Below are 22,637 nucleotides of genomic sequence, written 5' to 3' on the forward strand. Positions count from 1 at the left end.
TAGAGATTGTAGAAAACAACCGATTTGGTGCTGGTATCTGTTTGCGCTGGTGTCTGTTTGTAACTGAACAGCAGACTTCTCTTGTGGCTCAACTGCAGTCCTTTTATATCACAAAGCATTAGAAGACACAACATGCTCTACCCTCAAACATGTATAGTTAGGGTATTGTTACCTCCTGGCTAGGCCCCTGTTTTTAATAATGCAACCAGTTATCTGGTTATGAACTGGACTGATCATATTCACGCTCTCTGATTATAGATAGGCTCTTTGGCCAGTAACAGTATCCGTGGATGGATATGAGGTTCAGTGACAGGGTAATGTTTGCTATAAGATTATGTATCCATCAACCTCCCCCGTGACTGCTTCTTCCCCCCTCCCTAGCCAACATACAGTATAGACTATAGACCTCTCAACTCCTCACTGTTCCTCCACTAAATGTGCAGTTTGCTGTAACCATGTAACCATGTCAAATACACCACTAGGCCTAGCAGCAGTTTTAACAGGAGTTCAACCAGGGACTATGCTCCACCACATAATATACTACCTTCTCCTCTCTCTACCTCCTCCTCTCTCTACCTCCTCCTCCTCTCTCTACCTTCTCCTCTCTCTACCTCCTCCTCTCTCTACCTTCTCCTCTCTCTACCTTCTCCTCTCTCTACATCCTCCTCTCTCTACCTCCTCCTCTCTCTACCTTCTCCTCTCTCTACCTCCTCTCTCTACCTCCTCCTCCTCTCTCTACCTTCTCTCTCTACCTCCTCTTCTCTCTACCTCTTCCTCCTCTCTCTACCTCCTTCTCCTCTCTCTACCTCATCCTCGTTTCTCTTCCTTCTCCTCTCTCTACCTCCTCCTCTTCTCTCTACCTTCTCCTCTCTCTACCTCCTCCTCTTCTCTCTACCTTCTCCTGTCTCTACCTCCTCCTCTTCTCTCTACCTTCTCCTCTCTCTACCTCCTCTTCTTCTCTATACCACCTCCTCTTCTCTCTACCTCATCCTCTTTTCTCTTCCTTCTCTCTCTACCTCCTCTTTTCTCTTCCTTCTCCTCTCTCTACCTCCTACTCCTTCACTCTACCACGTCCTCTTATTCTCTCTACCACCTCCTCATCCTCCTTCTCTTCTCTCTAACTCTTCCTCCTCTTCTCTCTACCTCCTTTCCTCCCCTCCTATGGTGCCTAATAGACTTCACATCATGCAGTAGTAATGCATGACTGCTTTCCTACATTGAAAATGCCAGAGTAATTGACTAGGCTCAAGGCTAGAATGATGAATCCAAAACATACAGTGACATAACGGAGGAGAAAACAGTGCAACAGCAGCATTTGTCTATCTTTGTGACAGTGATCAAAGAGACTTTATGGTTGTTTAGAGAGAGCGTTCCTGATTGGTTAGAGAGAGCATTCCTGATTGGTTAGAGAGAGCATTCCTGATTGGTTAGAGAGAGCGATCCTGATTGGTTTTCATTGTGTTGTGAAGTTGTTCATTTTGAAGATCAGATCGGTGGTAATCAAACCCTGTATTTGTGCCAAGTTTACATGATCAGCTCTTCTGGAGAATAGTTAAGTCCTGATAAATGCAACTGCTTGGGACTGTTGTGACAGGGTGCACTAAACCAGAGCATGTGCTTTTCAGGGCTGATTCAAACAAACCATGTTGCATTGAGACGAGAACTTTATTGCACTTAGACATAGTTTGCACTCATCCAAAGAGCAGTTATCACAAGTGGACTGTAGAGCAGATTAGGCAGAGCAGAGCAGCACTTGTACATTGGTGACATCTGAGCCCTGCTCTCCCATGGTGCCTAGTGAGGTCACGGGGTCACAGGGGGACCTAGACTGTTTTCACTGAGGTAGAAATGTTATGAATACAGATAACGCATTCCCTGTTCTCCCTGTCAGTTAATGATGTCTGTTCCAAACAAAAATTTTCTTTCTGTTATCTGAACTTTCTGTAAGGTGACACCTGAACAGACCCCTAGTGCTTAAGATATTGACGATAGCATTACTGAAGATAGCATGGCTGTTTTTGGACTGTGTGGATCACCTGACATCTACTAAGACTCACAGGAATGCAGGGATGTCCTACATACAGTATCTCTCTCACTCTCACACACACACACACACACACACACACACACACACACACACACACACACACACACACACACACACACACACACACACACACACACACACACACACACACACACACACACACACACAAACACACACTGGTACATAAAGGAACACACACACTGGTACGTAAAGGAACACACACACTGGTACATACAGGAACACACACATTGGTACATACAGGAACACACACACTGGTACATAAAGGAACACACACACTGGTACATAAAGGAACACACACACTGGTACATACAGGAACACACACACACAAACATTTATAAATTGACCACTATGCTCACAGAGGCTTCCTTCTACCGCCGTGGGACAGCAGTGGAAAGAGAGAGAGAGACAGAGAGAGACAGAGAGAGACAGAGACAGAGACAAACAGAGAGACAGGGACAGAGAGAGAGAGAGAATGATGTACAGCAGGTATCATGTTGTTATCTTAGTAAAGATGTTCCTGAAGCTAACATAATGTCTCCATCTCTGTTGTTAAGGAGAGAGAGAGAGAGAGAGAGAGAGAGAGAGAGAGAGAGAGAGAGAGAGAGAGAGAGAGAGAGAGAATGATGTACAGCAGGAATCATGTTGTCATCTTAGTAAAGATGTTCCTGAAGCTAACATAATGTCTCCGTCTCTGTTGTTAAGGAGAGAGAGAGAGAGAGACAGAGAGAGACAGAGACAGAGACAAACAGAGAGACAGGGACAGAGAGAGAGAGAGAATGATGTAGAGCAGGAATCATGTTGTTATCTTAGTAAAGATGTTCCTGAAGCTAACATAATGTCTCCGTCTCTGTTGTTAAGGAGAGAGAGAGAGAGAGAGAGACAGAGAGAGACAGAGACAGAGACAAACAGAGAGACAGGGACAGAGAGAGAGAGAGAATGATGTAGAGCAGGAAACATGTTGTTATCTTAGTAAAGATGTTCCTGAAGCTAACATAATGTCTCCGTCTCTGTTATTAAGGCGAGAGAGAGAGAGAGAGAGAGAGAGAGAGAGAGAGAGATGTAGAGCAGGAATCATGTTGTCATCTTAGTAAAGATGTTCCTGAAGCTAACATAATGTCTCCGTCTCTGTTGTTAAGGAGAGAGAGAGAGAGAGAGAGAGAGAGAGAGAGAGAGAGAGAGAATGATGTAGAGCAGGAATCATGTTGTCATCTTAGTAAAGATGTTCCTGAAGCTAACATAATGTCTCCCTACTAATACATGTAAGCGTGGTTGATTTTCTCCTAGAGATGATTCATTTGAAACGAGTGTGTAACATCGATTATAACACCGTTATACATCGATAACATACTGTACATCCATCAGGTTGAGTTGTTAGCAATGGCAGTGTGCTGCCTGAGACAGAGACCCATGCTGTGTCTGTGGTGCATGTTGGTGCAGCTGGCCATATCATGATGAATAACCGCCTCATGTGACCACAGCCCCAGTCTGTCTGTCTCTCTCAGCATAGCATTCTCACATACAGACATTGGTGCTGCTAACTGAATGAATGGACTCTCATGTACCGTAGACCATCTTGCATCAAGTTACTGTATATCTGTGAAATGGAGTGTTCTGCAGTATTTATGCCAGATTCAGTGAGAGGCGACAGGCTTCCATGCGCTTATAATTACAATATTCACGGATTATTACTGTTACTATTTTGTTAAATACGTTTCACTGAGGATAAATTGAGTGTAATGTCATGGAGATGCAGTATAATTACACAACCGGCACTGACCTCAGTACAGTGTACAGTTCAGTCCTGCTTTTCCTCTGCTCTTCCGCCATCTATTGTTGAATCACAGAATTCCACTCTGTTTTAATCTTGTGTTCACGTGCACATTGTAATGGAAGTGTTGATTTAGAAATCTCATCGCCACAGAATGATTTGTTCCTCTGTTATTCATTGGGGGTCCATTTTATTTATTTACTCTGTCATTTAGCCTGTAGTGAGCTACTCATAGGAAACTAGTCACATGACTTTGTTTTTCTTCTCCAGAACGGTTTGAAGCCCCCAGACTGCAATGCCCCAAGCCAAAGAACAAGAACACTGACACCTGAGCCACCCTGAACACCTAAGCCATTGGATTACAAGCCCTGAGGATCCCTCCAGAGAGAGGCTAGCTGGATAGAGAGCCTGATCCCTGCCACTATATGGGTCTTCATCACCAGGATGTCACTCCTCAAGGACCATCACCTCCCAAACAGCCATTATCCTTTGGGGAATGGGCTCTATACTAAGGAATACTCCACCCAGCTGCTCTGTAGGAGGATGGGAAGGGGCCACAGTACTGTGACCCTGCAACACGGTAATGATGCTATCCTCTAGTCTGTGGGCTGTTGTGCTGCTGCCTGCTGGGGTTCGTAACCGTGGTGGCATGGTAGGATCCTTGATTCCGGAAACCTGTGCTCAGATTAAAAAACACACAGTCACACTCTCCTCTCATCTCTGAAAAAGAAAAGAGAAGAACAGGTTTTTCTGGTACTAAAGACCTCCTGTTTAATTTGGATGCTGATAATTTAGGAAAGAAGAAGAAAAGACAATAAGGATGACTAGGTTGACAGAAGCTAGGAGGAAGTCTCCACAGTTTGCTCAGTTTTTTTCTCTACATTCCAGAATGGAAAAAGGCCCCATTTTTTTTAATGCTGACTCGTTCGTTCCATTTTTTCCCCTCTTGCGATGTGTCTAAGAAGTGTATTGTGGATTTAGGATTCGGAAATGCATGGAACTTTATATCCAAGACCTTTACACTGTTCACCATTTCAGTCACAGAGGCCATAAGACATTGGTTAATAATAATAATAATAAAACATGAGAGTAAAAATGTATCCAAAAGAAGACGAGGAGGACACAACACTGAATCTGGCCACAGGATGGGAGAATCATCATTCGGGAGGTTTCGATTGCACCATGAGAGCCGAATGTGGCCAGGTTTGTTTTTTAGCCATTGCAAAGCCATTAATAAGAAAAAACATCCCCAGAACGTTTGGGTTCCTGGTGGTTGTTTTTTTTATGACTCCGTTTTTTGTTCTCGTTCTGTATTTGCCTGATTTTCTGTTACAGGACAGTGGATGCGCCTTAATCATTCCATTCTTTTTTATTTAGAGTAAAGTTACATCTTATTTTTTTACTCCATGTTCTATCCATAAAGCTTATTTTAATTGCAGACTTTTTTATGTAATAATGATGTCCGCTGGAACACTGGCTGGGAGATTAATTTATATTTTAGGATTTTGTTTCACTTTTAAATTTGTAATCCTTTATATTGTGTATTTTCTCATACATTTGTGTGTTTATGGTGTCCATAATCATTGATTACGTTATTTATTTATGATTATTAATAATGAAAAAGCAATAGTATGTGGAAGAAAGTCAGTAAAGAGCACAATCTTGTGTCATTTTACAAATCGTTAGTCAGGAATGTGTTGCCTCTGCGATATTCTGCTATCACATCTTAACAGGGCCACACCTGGGTTGTATTCATTAGGCACCAAACAAAATTTAAAAAACTGACAAACAAGGAGGGACTACCTGAAATTGTCCAATAAGAAAAGCTTGTTTTTGTTTTCCGTTGCAAAACGTATTGCTACGGAGTGCTCTAATAAATACAACCTTGTAAATCCAGTCTGGTAGTTTGGTACTGCCCAGTCAAGGCCTTTCATATCTGCCCATTATGATACATGAGCACTGCAAGACAGCAGAGAGGCACTGAATACAAACCAGTGCAAATCACCATTGTATCTGACTTGAAGTAGTTCAGCATTCTTTTGTTGACTGTCATAATCATTGGGTTTTCATGTTTTCTGGCTTACTACAGACTTTTAACATCCAAAACACCATCACAGGGAAAGAGAAACACCTTACAGACATGGAGCACATATTGGCTATGTGTTTCAAACAGACTGAGGATGTTAGGTTGGAGAGACACCTACTCTGCACACACTCACATATGGCTGCGGGCAACAGTGATGTATGAGTTATGTGCGAGGTAGCAAAAGGTGTTCGGTGGATTAGACACTGAAGTGTCAAAGATACAGCACAGTCGGTTGTTTTTTGTCTTTGTATTTGCGACCAAACTACAAACCCCAAAATGTTGACGAATGTCACGGAAACCTCTCAGGTCAGTGTTCTTCCTGCTGTTCTTTGCAGTGCAGCGTGTGTAGTAGTGTTACTGGTGATACGCTCAGACGCTAGAGGCCTACTGATGGGAGCCCAAACGTGATGTATATTCTCTCTTTCTCTTTCTGTGGTTGCTGGAATCAAGCATGCTCTGGCAAAACCTCAGTAACAGTCACTTCTGTATCGTTACGTTCCTGATGTGTGTATGTGTGTGAGTACTGTATGCGTGTGTTTCTCACCATCCTACTAAAAAACAAACCATTATCTGGCAAATAAAACAAGTGTGTGGTCGACGGCAACTTTGACATTTCAAACGTTCTATGCAATGAATCATATTTGGGTGAAGTAATAGGGAAGAAACTGAATACCACTATCATTGTCATGGCTGAGACAAATACTGCTTCCTTTTAGCATTTCTGCTACAGAAATAGATTGACTTGTTTGTAAATAGCTACAATATGTGTACGTCAGGAATTTGATTCAATGTTTCTTTAAATTCTTTTTAGTGGCATGTTTCAGTCCCTTCACTGAAAATTGGAACCGGTTGCCAACTGGTTATCTACATAGGCACCCTAAAATGGCACACTATTCCAATTAGTGTACTATAGGCTGGCTATAGGGAATAAGGTGCCATTTTTCGATGCAGAATAGTGTCAATAAAGTCTGCCATCTTATTGCTTCAAGCATGGGTTGCTGGGCACAGCGAATGGTCTTGTACGTACAGTGCTGAAGACCACATTTTTGTTGGACGGCCATGGATTCCAATACTTGGCTGCTAGTTTGTGCACTTGTTATTCCATAGAATAGAATGAAGCTGCTAAAGACTTAAGCCAATTATATGAAGAGATTAAATATATCATTTATATAAATATGTAAAACAAATACTATATGATAAATATATATAACACATATTCGAGAAATGACAGGCCCTTTTCATGATCGAAGGGAATGACCTGGTGTGTGTACACTGCCACTACCTACTAACATACTATGATATTCAAGAAGTTTGAACGTTGACGGGAGGCTGCTTGTTTCCTTTCAGTGAGCCCACCGAAAACTATTGTAGGCTATACCCACTCACCATTCATTTGGCTTGAAAGGCTTTAGTGTGAAAATCCCTTAACCCACAACTCACTCAGTACAGTAACTGCTGTTTCAAGTATGGGCGATTATTTCAATGTAAAAAAGTGGAGTTATTTTTATAGCATACTTTAATGGAATATCTATACACAAATATTATTGTATCATACAGATACATTGGTACACTGGCGAAATCCCTATGAAGTTCATGGAATAGAATGATGATCAGATCAATATTGTCCTACTGTTACAAAGGCCTCCTTACAGTAGATATGACTGGCATGGAAAGCACCTCACAGGCCGTTAGAACAAACTAGCGACAGATAAAGTCACTGTCAGTGACTGGATGATCAGATATGTAAATGAGATAGAGATAATAATGAAGTTGTAAAAAAAGAGAATCAATACTGACCAAAATCCAATTATGACTTGTTTATGTTCGAAATAGTTTGTAACTGTGTTCAATCACTTTGCCTCAGGAAAGCACACACAAAATGCACCGTGGTGAAATGAAATGGGACGTTAATATGCATAGTAGTAAGGGCTTATTATTACAATACTGGTCAATCAAGAAAGCCATCTTATTACTGTCCCATCCAGTCCTACATGTACTCTGGATGGGTTTTGGACCACAGCATTTTGCCAGGGACAAATAAAACCCCCATGTCTTTTTTTTACGGCAACCAAAAAGTGTGCTTTTAAAGTAGCATAGCAACTGCGACTATCTGCCCTTGCTGTGGGTCCTTGTGGATGGCTATGCACAGCGAACAACAACAGGACATTACTATGGATGAACATAATAGGGTGACAGACAAGGGAATGCCGGACAAAAAGCGACAAAAAAATCTTTCTCAACCATCAGGGAGCATCATCTTTCACCTTAGTGAAAAGTAACAAGTGCATGAGCTAATGCAGCATAAAGCCTCTCCTTACATCTGACAGGCAGGCAGACATATTCACTGTAAATACCAGTCAGGGTCATAGACTGCTCTGTACAACATGTAAATGTCATACTAAACACTATCACAGGCATGGAAAGCCATGCAGGCTGACCTTGCCAAACTTGTGCTTTTGTGAATAAAAATGACAAAAAAGCATTGTGTATGTGGCTGGCTTGTGCAGACTGTTTAATTAAAAACAAAAAGTTGTATTCAGAAACATATTGGTCTGTGTAGAGTTTCTATACATGTTGTGTTTGTAAAACGAGAAGAAAAACACCTTCCTCAAAAGGGACATCCTGGCTTCCATTAACTGGATGGAGGTTTGTAAAAAAAGAAAATGTAATTGAAAAAAAAGCAACAGAAAATAAAGACAGAGACCCTAAATAAATAAGATGTTACATTCACTGTTGTAAGTGCAATGAGCTATACTTCATGTATCCATTTGAAAACCTTGTGTATGTTTCAGTGTATTCCTGTAAACAGTTGTAGTAGACTTGGTGCATCATGTCATGTAATGTGATGAATGAAATAATGACCTTACAATACATTTCAATCAGGAAAAGAATAAAAGAGAAATACAAAAAAATACTGTTGTCTGTAATCTTTCTAGAATTACAAGCAATACAGTCTGATCATTATAGTGAGCATTCTATAGCCCTGTTTATACCTGCCTCTTAACTTGCGTCCTTTGTCCTGATTGTGCCCATATTTTCAGACGGTGTAGATGATTAAAAGCTGCATTGTGATCAGATCTTCCTCGCCACCTCCGGAGGTAGTCAGGCACAATGGGCTACGTTTACGCAGGAAGCCAAATTCTGATATTTTTTTCACTAAGATCTGATGTGAAAAGATATGCGATTGGCCGAAAGACCAATTAGTGGAAATAATATCAGAATTGGGCTGCCTGCGTAAACACAGCCTAGACGGATCTGGACAGAAAAACCATTTAAATCATAATTATCCCACCTAAAATCATTGACAGGTGGCACCAATGACTTCTGGCATTAATGTGTCATAATGTTTTGGGGGAAAAGCTAGAAAATTAAAATAATTTGCATACAGGGAGGGGCCAGGAGATCTGGTCACAATGCAGACGGATATGAGGTGCAGTTTAATACAATGTATAGATATATTTCTGTAAATGTGGACAGGATCAGGACAAAGGATGCATGTTAGCGGCAGGTATAAACAGGGCTTATGAGAGAACGCGTATCATGGTCCCTGTTTCTGCTGCTTCTCCATAGACAAACGCACACACTGTCAGACTGAGCTGGTGGTGTACAGTATAAATGCTACTGTATGGAGTGAGCTTGTCATAAAAATCATACCGGTCATTCTTTTGAGAAAAGCTTTCCTTTCCTCCATACTTTACCACCATGATCATTTTTCATATGAAATGGAAAAAAAGAATAAAAGGTCTGGATTCAAACCGTATTGCGGAAGATCCGCGTAAAAATGTAAAGGTAATTTCCGATTGAGCCGACATACAGCGTTAACCCTGAATGCAGTATCCGCGAACACTGCCTTTAAATTTAAATCAAGCTATAACGCGGGTTTCTTCCGCAACACAGATTTAATCCAGCCCTAAGTGAACTTCCAATTTGTGGTTTCTATGTTCAACAATATTTTCTTTAAGAAAAAAAAACATGTACTGTAGTTAAACTATATGATTTCATTAGAATTTTCCCATAAACTTGCAAGCTGCCTAAATTACAGCTTGCAAGAAATGACCCACTAAATGACCCAGAAATTACCCACTAAAACTTCCAACTCAAAATAAAACATCTGCAATAATGTTATCCCCAAAAGTTTGTTTAAATACTAATAGATCAATTGCACAAAATAATATGCTATTGGCTTGTGATTCTACTGGACTAAACATCTGAGACACAGGGCAGAAGAACATATATTTACATTGACAACCACACAGTCAAGAGGATTTTCAAAATGTTAAAAACGCAACTTATATAAGCTATTATGAAAACACACACACAAAGCAAGATAAAAATCTACTTGTTTAATGTTGGTACATTAATCTTCAGATGCTAGTTAAATTAGCATTTGATGAAACAGTGATGAAGTGTGTAGATACAACCAGAAGCAGTGTGATCTGTTTTACATACATTTCCTGTACATACACGTCTGCTGAGACCTAAACATGTCAAAGTGTTACTGACAATAAAGCACAGCATAGAGATGGGTTACTGACAATAAAGCACAGCATAGAGATGGGTTACTGACAATAAAGCACAGCATAGAGATGGGTTTGAAAAACACAGCATAGAGATGGGTTAGAAAAACACATGTCAAAAACATGACTGATAAAACTAAAATCATCTTAAATATTAAATGAAATACAGGTAAAAAAAAAAATGAAATACAGGAAGATCTGTTTACTTAGGGCTCTATTCAATTAGATCCGCTTTACCAAACATCCGTATCCTGGTTGTTTTGGCGTGTTGGAGGTGGAACTGCATGAGAACTGTCAAATCCCCAAGCGGCTCCTGGCTTTATACCTAAAGCGGACAATGCCATTGGCTGCATGGAGTCATATTAAGAGAAATCCCATGCAGCCTTGTTTACAAGTTCAAAATACTGGAATGTGAGATATAGCCTACACCTCGAATTAGGCTTATATAAATCAAAATTGTACTTTTTGTTAAATAAATTTCAATTTGAGTGTCATTATTTCTATATTGCCTACACGTTCTCATTATGAATTTCTAACATGAGGGGGATGGGTGTGGCTTCGTGACAATGATCACAAGAGCAGCTGCTGAACGATATGACAGCGCCAACGCAGTTACACCTCAGACACCACCAAAACATCAGCTATGTGGGTGTCGGCCATTGCCAGTTAACGCTTGGTCTGACTGAATCTAGGCTTTAACTCAGGCACTAAGCATAACCATTGGGGGAAAAACTATCAATCAAGATAAGACATGATCAAAGGCTTCTTGGTTTATCATGTCTTTTTGTCACATTGTGTTGCCCATTTCTCCAACAACCAGCAATACCACAAAAACTAAGACATTCGTGAAAGCAATATTCAGTCAAGATCAAATTGATCTAAGCTGGGGATTCATCTTTATAATACTTTCTTACAGACTACCATGGTGATCCACAGAACAAATTCACACAATCACTTTGGGTTCATCTACAGTCTGACAAGCTGACAACACGGTCATCTATATGTGGGTTTGGCTGCCGGTGACAAAACTAAAGTATGTGTATTACTATACCATGTAAAAGGTACGCCGAGACACTCCGAGCTATTGGTTGGATGCATAGATTTTGGCGGTCATTTCAAATGCAGTGTGGTTCAGGAGAGTAGGCCAGTTTGTAGTGCAGGGAATGAAGTGGATGCTGGGAAACCAAACTGAATCCCCATACGTTTCACTTCAAGAGATTCCGTTGGGATTCCCATGAAGAGTGAACAGCATTCCCAATGGTCAACATGGCATGTTTTACTAAACAGACACTCAAGTTGTTTGCTGCTTTTAAAAGACCTCCAGAGCAGAAGCACATTGGTTTACACTTTGATTCATGCATCTAGGCTTAATCTACAAGGCTTCAATGTAATGTTTACCACAGTACAATTAACTGCACATTAACCCCCAAAATATATTAGATTTGTTAAAAAATGATTTGATGCCAGTCTTTTATAAATAAGAACCTACACATAATGGCTGACCATTATAAAAAGAGATTGGTGATGTAGGAGTGTGGTTAGAAAGCTACAGAGTTCCTAACACAAGGAAGGCAACAACAAGGGAAGCTGATATTATTATACAATGACTTCTCCCGTATATCAGTTATAATCCCATCAATTCCAGATGCACTTTGAGCTGGTAGAACAGTTTTATGGTGATTAGCGAGCTATATTTGATAAAGTAGGTATTTACATACATGTATATCTTACATGCTTTATCATGTTACAATAGTCAATTCACTTAATCATAGCCAATGAGTGAAGAGCAAACCACCCCGCGCCAGTCATACCTGTAGTTAAAAGGAACCATATGGCTTCAGATTCTGTACAAACCACTAGAAATGTATACACACTCGCAAACAGACAAATTACTCTTCGTATAATCTTACTAACCGCAATTATTTTCATGACTCATGATTACTTTAACACTAAGTTGACTAACTAGGTAAACTGTGGGAGCTGAATGTACTGTAGGCTACTACCACAAAGCTAGGGGTCACTAACACTGTTAGCTAGCGAGCCAATAGCCATGCAGAAGCATAAGAGAGGAATATTTTGTGCTGGGGGATAGATAACTGTGTGATTGGCCTATACAGCAAATGGTCATTACTCTTATCTATACATATAACTTACATTACGTGACAGGTAGTGATGAGATGCTCAACCTCTGGACGTATATAGGGGCAGTGGTATAAAGTACTTCAGTAAAAATACTTTAAAGTATCTGTACTTTACTATTTATATTTTTTACAACTTCTACTTCACTACATTCCTAAAGAAAATAATGTACTTTTTACTTCATACATTTTCCCTGACACCTGAAAGTACTACATTGTGAATGACAGGAAAATGGTCCAATTCACACATTTATCAAGAAAACATCCCTGGTCATCCCTACTGCCTTTGATCTGGCAGACTCACTAAACACAAACGCATTGTTTGTAAATGATGTGTGAGTGTTGGAGTGTGCCCCTGTCTACCCATATTAAAAAAAGAAAATGGTGCCATCTGATTTGCTTAACATAAAGTATAAATAATTTCAAATTCCTTAACTTTTGATACTTAAGTATAATTTTAGCAATTACAATTACCTTTGATAGTTCAGTATATTTAAAACAATTACTTTGACTTTTACTCAAGTAGTATTTTACTGGGTGACTTTCACTTCAACTTGAGTAAAAGTTAAGATACCTTAATGGAAAAGGACTCAAGTATGACAATTGGGTACTTTTTCGAACACTGTATAAGGGGAGGCAAACCTGGTTGGAATAGTCCAGGTGTGCTTGGTTTATTTTGTCAGGTGCAATGGGACCAAAGGAATAGTCCCAAATGTGCAAACTCGCCATGCAAAGCAAGTTAAATCAAACTAAAATATTTCCAATATTTTAAATAGGTATTCGACCCAGGTCAGATAGGGAGGGAGGGGAGGGGTACCCACAAAGCGCTCCTGTTCAGGAACAAAACAGTCTCCTACAGTCTCAGTTCCTTTCTGCGTTCACCTTTGATGCCTCCAATGATCACATTCACATTCCTGATTTCACCGTTGACTGTTTGTTCCATAACTATTAGAAGACGGGGGAGGGTTGTGTTAACAACACATAACCTCTCCTTGTATAACACTTGTCTGTCTATCTATCTCCCAATGGGAGACTGTGTGGTGCTTAGAACAGGAGAGTGTCAGGGGACTGGCAGGAGTGAAAGGGAGGCTGAGGGGATGTTGGTGGGTGTTCCCACGGAGACCACCTGGATCAGTAGATAACAGGGAGCTCAGAGTAATTTCTATCGAAGTAGCCCCCCGTGTAGAGCCAGTCCTGGGATGACGTGTAGGGGTTTGTGCCTGACTGGAACCATCTGGAAGACAAGATAATGGTTATTATGGTTTACTTTAAATTATATAATACCATTGACCATTATGTTCTACAAGTATGTCATATGAATAAATACAAATCTTGAAATGTGAGGACACTCAGTTGTCACCTAGTGGACCATTCCTCCTCATCCTTGGAACGGTCTTTCCGAGCCGATCTCTGTTTCTCCTCCAGCCTCGCCTTCTCTCGACTGGCTTCATCTGCACATACAAGAACAGTGGATCTTAAATCACCTATTCTGTACTTAGATACACAACCTTTAACACTAGTTTCTAATACTTTGGCTTTGTGGATATGTGGCACTGACATACTTAACACCTCTCAAAAAACAACAATGGAATCTGAACACAAAAAAGACATGTGAATGTACCACCCCAAAGGAACGGTAGAGGGCAGCATCATGTAGGGTGTGAGGATGTAATAGAAGAACTTCTATACCCATGTCTCCGTTCTCCATGGCCCTGATGTCGGGCCGCAGGCGGCAGTCTGTGGGGGCCAGGCGGTCCTGCATGCCAGGCTCCAGCTCATTCAGCGACATGGCAAAGTTAGTGAAGTTATACATCTGGAAAAATAAGATTATACATAATTAATATCAAAATGTATGTGTGTGTGTGTGTAAGCTGTTGGGTTATACGCTAAGCTGTGTGTGCGTTACCTTAGCAGAGTGTTGGGGTCGTGATGATATCCTCCAGAGCAGGGTGCTGCCAGGGATCATAGCTACGGTCTCCTGGACCTCAGGCATGTCATCTGCATCATCGTTGTCTGCCCCCTCAGGCTCCTCCTGTGCACACACACACACACACACACACACACACACACGTACGTATGCAAGTCTATATAAAACTAGCAATGCTTACAAAAATCTAATGAGAAGTGTATTTTCCTTCTGAATAAAGCAATCAAATCAGAAATGACTTCAGCAAGGGATACAGAGCGTTATGAAAGTATTCAGACCCCTTGACCTTTCCCACATTTTGTTACATTAGCCTTTTTTCCTAAAATGGATTAAATAATTCCCCCCCTCATCAATCTATACACAATACCCCATAATGACAAAGCAACAACAGGTTTAGATATTTCTGAAAATGTAAAAAAACAAAAAAACAAAACAAACAGCAATACTTATGTAATTAAGGTATTTCTATGAGACTTCCATTGATCATCCCTCAGATGTTTCTACAACTTGATTGCAGTCCACCTGTGGTAAATTTAATTGATTGGACATGATTTGGAAAGACAACTCCAGTCTATATAAGGTCCTACAGTTGACAGTGCATGTCAAAGCAAAAACCAAGCCTTGAGGTCCGAGACAGGATTATGTAGAGGCACAGATCTGGGGAGGGGTACCAGAAAGCATCGAAGGTCCCCAAGAACACAGTGGCCTCCATCATTCTTAAATAGAATAAGTTTGGAACAAAGACTCTTCCTAGAGCCGCCCAGCTAAACTGAGCAATCGGGGGAGAAGGGCCTTGGTCAGGGAGGTGACGAAGAACCCGATAGTCACTGACAGAGCCCCAGAGTTCCACTGGAGTTGGGAGAACCTTCCAGAAGGACAACCATTTCTGCAGAACTCCACCAATCAGGCCTTTATAGCACCTAAAGGACTCTCGGACCATGAGAAACAGGATTCTCTGGTCTGATGAAACCAAAATTGAACTCCTTGGCCTGAGTGCCAAGCGTCACGTCTGGAGGAAACCTGGCACCATCCCTACGGTGAAGCATGGTGGTGGTGGCAGCATCATGCAGTGGGGATGTTTTTCAGAGGCAGGGACTAGGAGACTAGTCTGGAATCGAGGGAAAGATGAACGGAATAAAGAGAGATCCTTGATGAAAACCTGCTCCAGAGCACTCAGACTGGGGAAAATATTCACCTTCAAAAGGACAACGACCCAGATGACCCTAAGCACACAGCCAAGCCAACGCAGGAGTGGCTTCGGGACAGGTCTCTGAATGTCCTTGAGTGGCACTGTCAGAGCCCGGACTTGAACCCGATCGAACATCTCTGGAGAGACCTGAAAATAGCTGTGCAGTGATGCTCTCCATTTAACCTGACAGAGCTTGAGAGGATCTGCAGAGAATAATGGGGGAAACTCCCTAAATACAGGTGTGCCAAGCTTACGGCATCATACCCAAGAAGACTCAAGGCTGTAATTGCAGCCAAAGGTGCTACAAAGTACTGAGTAAAGGGTCTGAATAATTATGTAAATGTGATATCAGTTTATTTATAATACATTTGCAAACATTTCTTAAAACGTTTTTTTTTATGCTTAGTTATGTTTTAATGTGTGTAGATTGAGGGGAAAAACAATTGAATCAATTTTAGAATAAGGCTGTAACAAAATGAGGAAAAGGTCAAGGGGTCTGAATACTTTCCCAATGCCCTGTATGTACCATTAATATACCATATCCACTGTGAAATGAACTACACTATACTGTTCTCACTGGTTATACACACACACACACACACTACAGAGAACTAGACTACTTGTCTCATTTTTACCTTGACATTACGTCATGGCATTCTGACAGAATCATCAGGAAATCAAAATCAGAGGACAGTTATCAAGAGAAGGCAATGTTGTATTACAATGAGTCAACAAACATTAAACACACACAATATGTACACTACAAGGCCCAATCTGCTTCGAAAATATCTTTACTCTAGAAAAGGACACCCATATTGTGAGACACTGACTCACCTGACTCTTCGGTTTCTTCGAGTCTCCTTTCTTCTCAGCCTTCTTGTTGGCCTCGTATGTCTGGGGGTCCACGCTCCACATGCACTCAGTCCACTTCCCATAGATCACACAATGCTTCTTTTTACTGCCAGGGACAGAGAGGGGAGGAGACATCAGCAGTCAAATACTGCAGCACTGACAGAGAATGACGCCGTGTTATCATTGTGTGTCACCCAGCAGGGGCGAGTTCAGTAGGGAGAAACGCTTCAAAACCATTTGACACGGGAAGGTACTACTCTTTCCTGCAGTCAAATGACCTAGTTGACGCATGGCTGGAATGTTGTTCAAACACGGTGTTTCTATTTTGATGATAATGGTGCCAGAGGGGAGGCTGCCGTTTTGCGGGCTCCTAACCAACTGTGCTATTTTTTATTGTTCAGAAATGTGGTGGGTACTCTCTTCGTTCGCTAGACTTTATCCTGCTAACTGTTCCAAATGTCCCAACTGAATTTGGTAAAAGGGCTTTTATGTACTCTGCACCATCGTCTTGGAACGCCTTACAAAATACTTTTAAACTGGAAGAACTTGTCCCGATTGGTATTTTTAAATCACTGATGAATGATCTTGAGACTGATTCCCTGACCTGTCAAGTTTTTAATTTTGTTATACTCTTGTGAATTCTATGGTTTTTACTAGATTACTTGTAGTTTTTCATGTTGTTTGTCTGTAATTTTTGTAATGACTTGGTGCTGCCCATCTTGGCCAGGACGCTCTTGAAAAGGAGATTTTAAATCTCAATGAGCCCTTTCTGGTTAAATAAATAAACAATGCTTAATTTTTATTTATTTATTTAACTTATTTTGTCCCTAATTTAGCTATTAGCGTGAAAAAATGAAGGAAATTCAGTGGGCCGTCATCGGCGACTGGGTAAACCGCTTTTACCATACGTTCTATTGGTCAATGTGCAATCACTGGAAAATAAACTGGATGATATACGATCGAGATTATCCTACCAATGGGACGTTAAAAACTAATATCTTATGTTTCACCGAGTTGTGGCAGATAATATAGCGATGGCTGGGTTTTCTGTGCATTGGCAGGACAGAGCAGCTATGTCTGGTTTATATGTCAGTAACAGCTGGGTGCAGTGTCTAATATTAAAGTCTCAAGGTATTTCTCGAGTAAGAGTACCTCATGATAAGCTGTAGACCTCTATCTATCCAGAGAGTTTATCTATATTATTCATAGCCATCTATTTACCACCACAAACCGATGCTGGCACTAAGACCGCACTTAACGAGCTGAGCTGTATAAAGCCAAAAGAAAACAAGAAAATGCTCATCCAGAAGCGGCACTCCTAGCGGCGGGGGACTTGCCGGCAAACTTAAATCCGTTTTACCTAATTTCTACTAGCATGACACAGGCAACCAGAAAAAAAGAGGGGAAAAAAAATCAACTCTAGACCACCTTCACTCCACACACGGAGACACATACAAAGCTCTCCCAACTTGGCAACTGACCAGAATTCTATCCTCCTGATTCCTGCTTACAAGCAAAAACTAATGCAGGAAGTAACAGTGACTCGCTCAATACGGAAGTGGTCAGATGACACGGATGCTACAGGACTGTTTTGCTGTAGCATAAACATCCAATGGTATTGAGGAGTGTACCACCTCAGTCACTGGCTTCATCACTAAGTGCATCTACGACGTCGTGTCCACAGTGACCGTACGTATATATCCCAACCAGAAGCCAAGGATTACAGGCAACATCCGCACCGAGCTAAAGGCTAGAGCTGCAGCTTTCAAGAAGTGGGACACTAATCCGGACGCTTATAACAAATTCCACTACGCCCTCAGACTAACCATCAAACAGGCAAAGCGTCAATACAGGACTAAGATTGAATCCTACGACACCAACTCGGTCACTCCTTGGATGTGGCAGGGCTTGCTTGCAAACTATTACGGACTACAAAGGGAAGCCCAGGCGCGAGCTTCCCAGTGACGCGAGCCTACCTGACAAGCTAAATACCTTTTATGCTTGCATCGAGGCAAGCAACACTGAAGCATGCATGAGAGCACTAGGTGTTCCGGACGACTGTGTGATCATGCTTAATGTAGCCGATGTGAGGAAGACCTTTAAACAGGTCAACATTCAAGGCTGCGGGGCCAGACGGATTACCAGGACGTGTACTCAAAGCATGCGCGTACAAACTGGCAAGTGTCTTCCACTGACATTTCTAACCTATCCCTGACCGAGTCTGTAATACCCACGTTTCAAGCAGACCCCCATAGCCCCTGTGCCCAAGAAAGCGAAGGTAAACTGCCTAAATGACTACCACCCTGTAGCACTCACGTCGGTAGCCATGAAGTGCTTTGTAAGATGACACAATCGAACACCACACTGCCCTTTCCCAACTGGACAAAAGGAATGCCTACATGAGAATGCTGTTCATTGACTACAGCTCAGCGGTCAACACCATAGTGCCCACAAAGCTCATCAATAAGCTAAGGATCCTGGGACTAAACACTCCCTCTACAATTGGATCCTGGACTTCCTGATGGGCCGCCACCAGGTGGTAAGGGTAAGCAACATCTGCCACGCTGATCCTAGTCTCTCCTTTACTCCCTGTTCACCCACGACTGCGTAGCCAAGCACGACTCCAACACCATCAATAAGTTTGTTGATGACACAACAGTTGTAGGCCTGATCACCGACGATGAGACAGACGATAGGGAGGAGGTCAGAGACCTGGCAGTGTGGTGCCAGGACAACAACCTCTCCCTCAATGTGAGCAACACAAAGGAGCTGATAGTTGACTACAGGAAAAGGAGGGCCGAACAGGCCCCCATTAACATTGACGGGGCTGAAGTGGAGCGGGTCAAGAGTTAAGTTCCTTCAACAAACTATCATGGTCCATTTACACCAATACAGTCGTGAAGAGGGCACGTCTCCCCCTCAGGAGTCTGAAAAGATGTAGTTTAGGTCCAGCATCACTACTCTGGACGGCTCTGACTTAGAATACGTGGACACCTACAAATACCTGGGTGTCTGGTTAGACTGTAAACTCTCCTTCCAGACTCACATTAAGCATCTCCAATCCAAAATTAAATCTAGAATCGGCTTCCTAAATCGGAACAAAGCATCTTTCACTCATTTTGCCAAATATACCCTCGTAAAACTGACCAGCCTACCGATCCTCGACTTCGGTGATGTCATCTATGATATAGCCTCCGCAGTCCATCACAGTGCCATCCGTTTTGTCACCAAAGCCCCATAAACTACCCACCATTGCGACCTGTAAGCTCTCGTTGGTTGGCCCTCACTTCATACTCGTCGCCAAACCCACTGGCTACAGGTTATGTACAAGTCTCTGCTAGGTAAAGCCCCGCCTTATCTCAGGTCACTGGTCACCATAGCAGCACCCACTCGTAGCACGTGCTCCAGCAGGTCTCTCTCACTGGTCACCCCCAAAGCTAATTCCTCCTTTGGTCGTCTTTCCTTCCAGTTCTCTGCTGCCCATGACTGGAATAAACTGCAAAAATCTCTGAAGCTGGAGATCTCCCTCACCAGCTGTCAGAGCAGCTCACAGATCACTGCACATAGCCCATCTATCTACCTACCTCATCCCCATACTGTATTTATTTATTTATCTTGCTCCTTTGCACCCCAGTATCTCTACCTGCACATTCATCTTCTGCCAATCTACCTTTCCAGTGTTTAATTGCTATATTGTAATTACTTCGCCACCATGGCCTATTTATTTCCTTAACTTACCTCATTTGCACTGTATATAGACTCACTGTATATAGACTTTTGTTCTACTGTATTTTTTTGTTTATTCCATGTGTAACTCTGTGTTGTTGTATGTGTCGAATTGCTACGCTTTATCTTGACCAGGTCGTAGTTGCAAATGAGAACTTGTTCTCAACTAGCCTACCTGGTTAAATAAAGGTTAAATTAAAATAAAATTAAAATAATTTAGTCAATCTTCTCTTAACTCTATTTCTTGAACTCCATTGTTGGTTACGGGCTTGTAAGTAAGCATTTCACGGTAAGGTCCTGTTGTATTCGGCACATTTGATTTGAATAAACAGTTATATTATATTTCAGTCTTTTGTGATGTATATAAAGATTAATATTGTGACTCAAACTGTTACACATTTCAGCTCTACAGTAGTTCTTCCTTTAAAAGTGGTGGCGTACTGCAGCATAGCTTGGGGGTGCCGCAGAATTCTATGGCACGTTATTTAAGAATTCTATGGCACGTCAGCCATTGTTGCCAGAATGATGCAATTTATCAGAATTTATCTGCCACCATCTACCACAAACGGTCGCGCATAAGCTCAAAACTTTTAAATTAAGAACCACTGTATATATGACATAGTACAGGTGTCTTCTGTTTTGTAAGCCCATAACCATGTGTAAGGTGTATACACTTGTTTCTAAGTAGGTTTGTTTAAGACTACTCAGAAGATCAGGGTCACACAGTTTAACTCTGCCCAATAAGAACACAGATTATGTTTTCCGTTGTAAATACTTTTGTTGCAGTGTGTCACAAAAACACTTCAACTGGACCAGTGAATTCAGGACCAAAGAAGCAAGCCATAGGTGGTGTATCAGTGTGCCAATACTTCCACATTCTGTACCTCTTATCCTGAATGTAGCCCTCTACTCTGTGTAGCTCCTTCCCAAACATGCCACATGGCTTGAAGTTCAGCACACACTTATCACCAGTACTGCTCAGGACAGACAGAGACCAGAAGAATGAGGAGAAAAGAAACAATCATTCATTTCCAGACCATTATGGCTCAAGTACTGTCTTCAGGGGCAAATCTTAACTACCACTAAAGTCACATTTTCACTTAAGCTTTGTTCACAACGCAGACCTTAACGCCCAAATCAGTTTTGTTTTTCAAATCCGTTGAGATACTGACTGTCCAAAACAGCAAGTTACAAGTGACCAAAGGGGATTTCGGTATGCTCAGACTGTAGTCATTTGCTGACATGGTTACGCTAGTTGTCATGGTAATGACGGGGGTGTGTGTACAGTGGTGAAGGCTGACTGGTGGTGGTTCTCGGGTTTCCTCTTGCTCAGCAGTTCTTGTGTTACAAGCGAAGGTGACAAAAACGCCTACCATAGACGTTTCCCAGTTGCTTTGACTGTTCGAAATCAGTGTACGAACACTTTAAGCCTCAAAAGGATAAGAGGCTCCAACTTTCAACTTCAAAATTTGTCATTTTTTTCTAACCACAAGAGTCAACAAGCTAGCTAGCTGTTCAGCTTGCTAGCATAGTCACTCATTTGTTTGTAAACAATTAATAAGCTAGTTAGCTACCTCATCATGTTTTTATCAAACTGTCAACAGAGTAGCTAGCAAGTAACAAGATATGCCAAATAAGTCTAAAAAACACTTAAGGGTCAATAAATCAGATTTAACCATTCAGACAAGTCACATCCCCGAGCTGACAAGGTACAAGTCTGTCGTTCTGCCTCTGAACAGGCAGTTAACCCACTGTTCCTAGGCCGTCATTGAAAATAAGAATTTGTTCTTAACTGACTTGCCTAGTTAAATAAAGGTAAAATAAAATTAAAATAAACATGACCAGGAATCAAATTTGTATCTGATTTAACATCACCTATGAATGTGGTTTGAATTTGACTTGAGAATATCTGATTCCGTGTGTTTATTGGTTGTTCAGTCTGCAGGAAAAAGATCAGATTCGAAAAGGAAACACAAAAAAATTGGATCTGAGTCACTTCAAACTGCCAGTGTGAACAAGACTTAACCCCATTGACATTAATGCATGATTAAGTGAACATTGTATTGAAGTGGAAGTTAGGATTTGCCCCTATGTCTGTTCTACTGAAAGTAGTGGATATTAACACATTTATATGCTTCCAACCCAAGAATTGAAGGTAAACAAAATAGCCATTCCTATATTCACCTGTGGTTGAGGATCTCCACAGTGCCATACTGCTCGATCCACAGTTTACCCAGGATGACATTGTGTACACAGCAGAAAGGGTTGGTCCATGTATAGACCTCACCATGTCTGGGGAGAAGGGGAGCAAACAAAGCCTCAGTACAATGGATTCTCACACACACGTTTGCTGAACAGTTAATCAA

General features: G+C 41.5%; 2 protein-coding genes across 8 annotated transcripts in view; one reads left to right on the forward strand and one right to left on the reverse strand.

Moving 5' to 3' along the window:
- Window positions 1-8,586, forward strand: part of LOC135528074 (protein bassoon-like) — a 159,106-nt gene extending 150,520 nt beyond the window's left edge. The window contains 1 exon segment of the mRNA XM_064956848.1: window positions 4,107-8,586. The gene's annotated coding sequence lies outside the window, so the exon portion shown is untranslated.
- A 1,659-nt stretch (window positions 8,587-10,245) lies between these two features.
- The window catches only part of LOC135528076 (oxysterol-binding protein-related protein 2-like), a 43,053-nt gene continuing 30,661 nt past the window's right edge, over window positions 10,246-22,637 (reverse strand). For 6 of the 7 annotated variants that reach the window (XM_064956855.1, XM_064956858.1, XM_064956857.1 and 3 more), the window contains 7 exons: window positions 22,456-22,563; window positions 21,156-21,245; window positions 16,528-16,651; window positions 14,484-14,609; window positions 14,267-14,390; window positions 13,938-14,028; window positions 10,246-13,811 (listed from right to left, as the gene is read on the reverse strand). In XM_064956855.1, the coding sequence (XP_064812927.1) occupies window positions 13,709-13,811; window positions 13,938-14,028; window positions 14,267-14,390; window positions 14,484-14,609; window positions 16,528-16,651; window positions 21,156-21,245; window positions 22,456-22,563 (766 nt within the window). In that variant the 3' untranslated portion in view covers window positions 10,246-13,708. The remainder of the gene's footprint in view (window positions 13,812-13,937; window positions 14,029-14,266; window positions 14,391-14,483; window positions 14,610-16,527; window positions 16,652-21,155; window positions 21,246-22,455; window positions 22,564-22,637) is intronic. The other variant, XM_064956854.1, reaches the window with a different exon arrangement.

This window comes from Oncorhynchus masou, chromosome 33 (genome assembly GCF_036934945.1).
Source record: "Oncorhynchus masou masou isolate Uvic2021 chromosome 33, UVic_Omas_1.1, whole genome shotgun sequence".
Taxonomy (NCBI): Eukaryota; Metazoa; Chordata; class Actinopteri; order Salmoniformes; family Salmonidae; genus Oncorhynchus; species Oncorhynchus masou.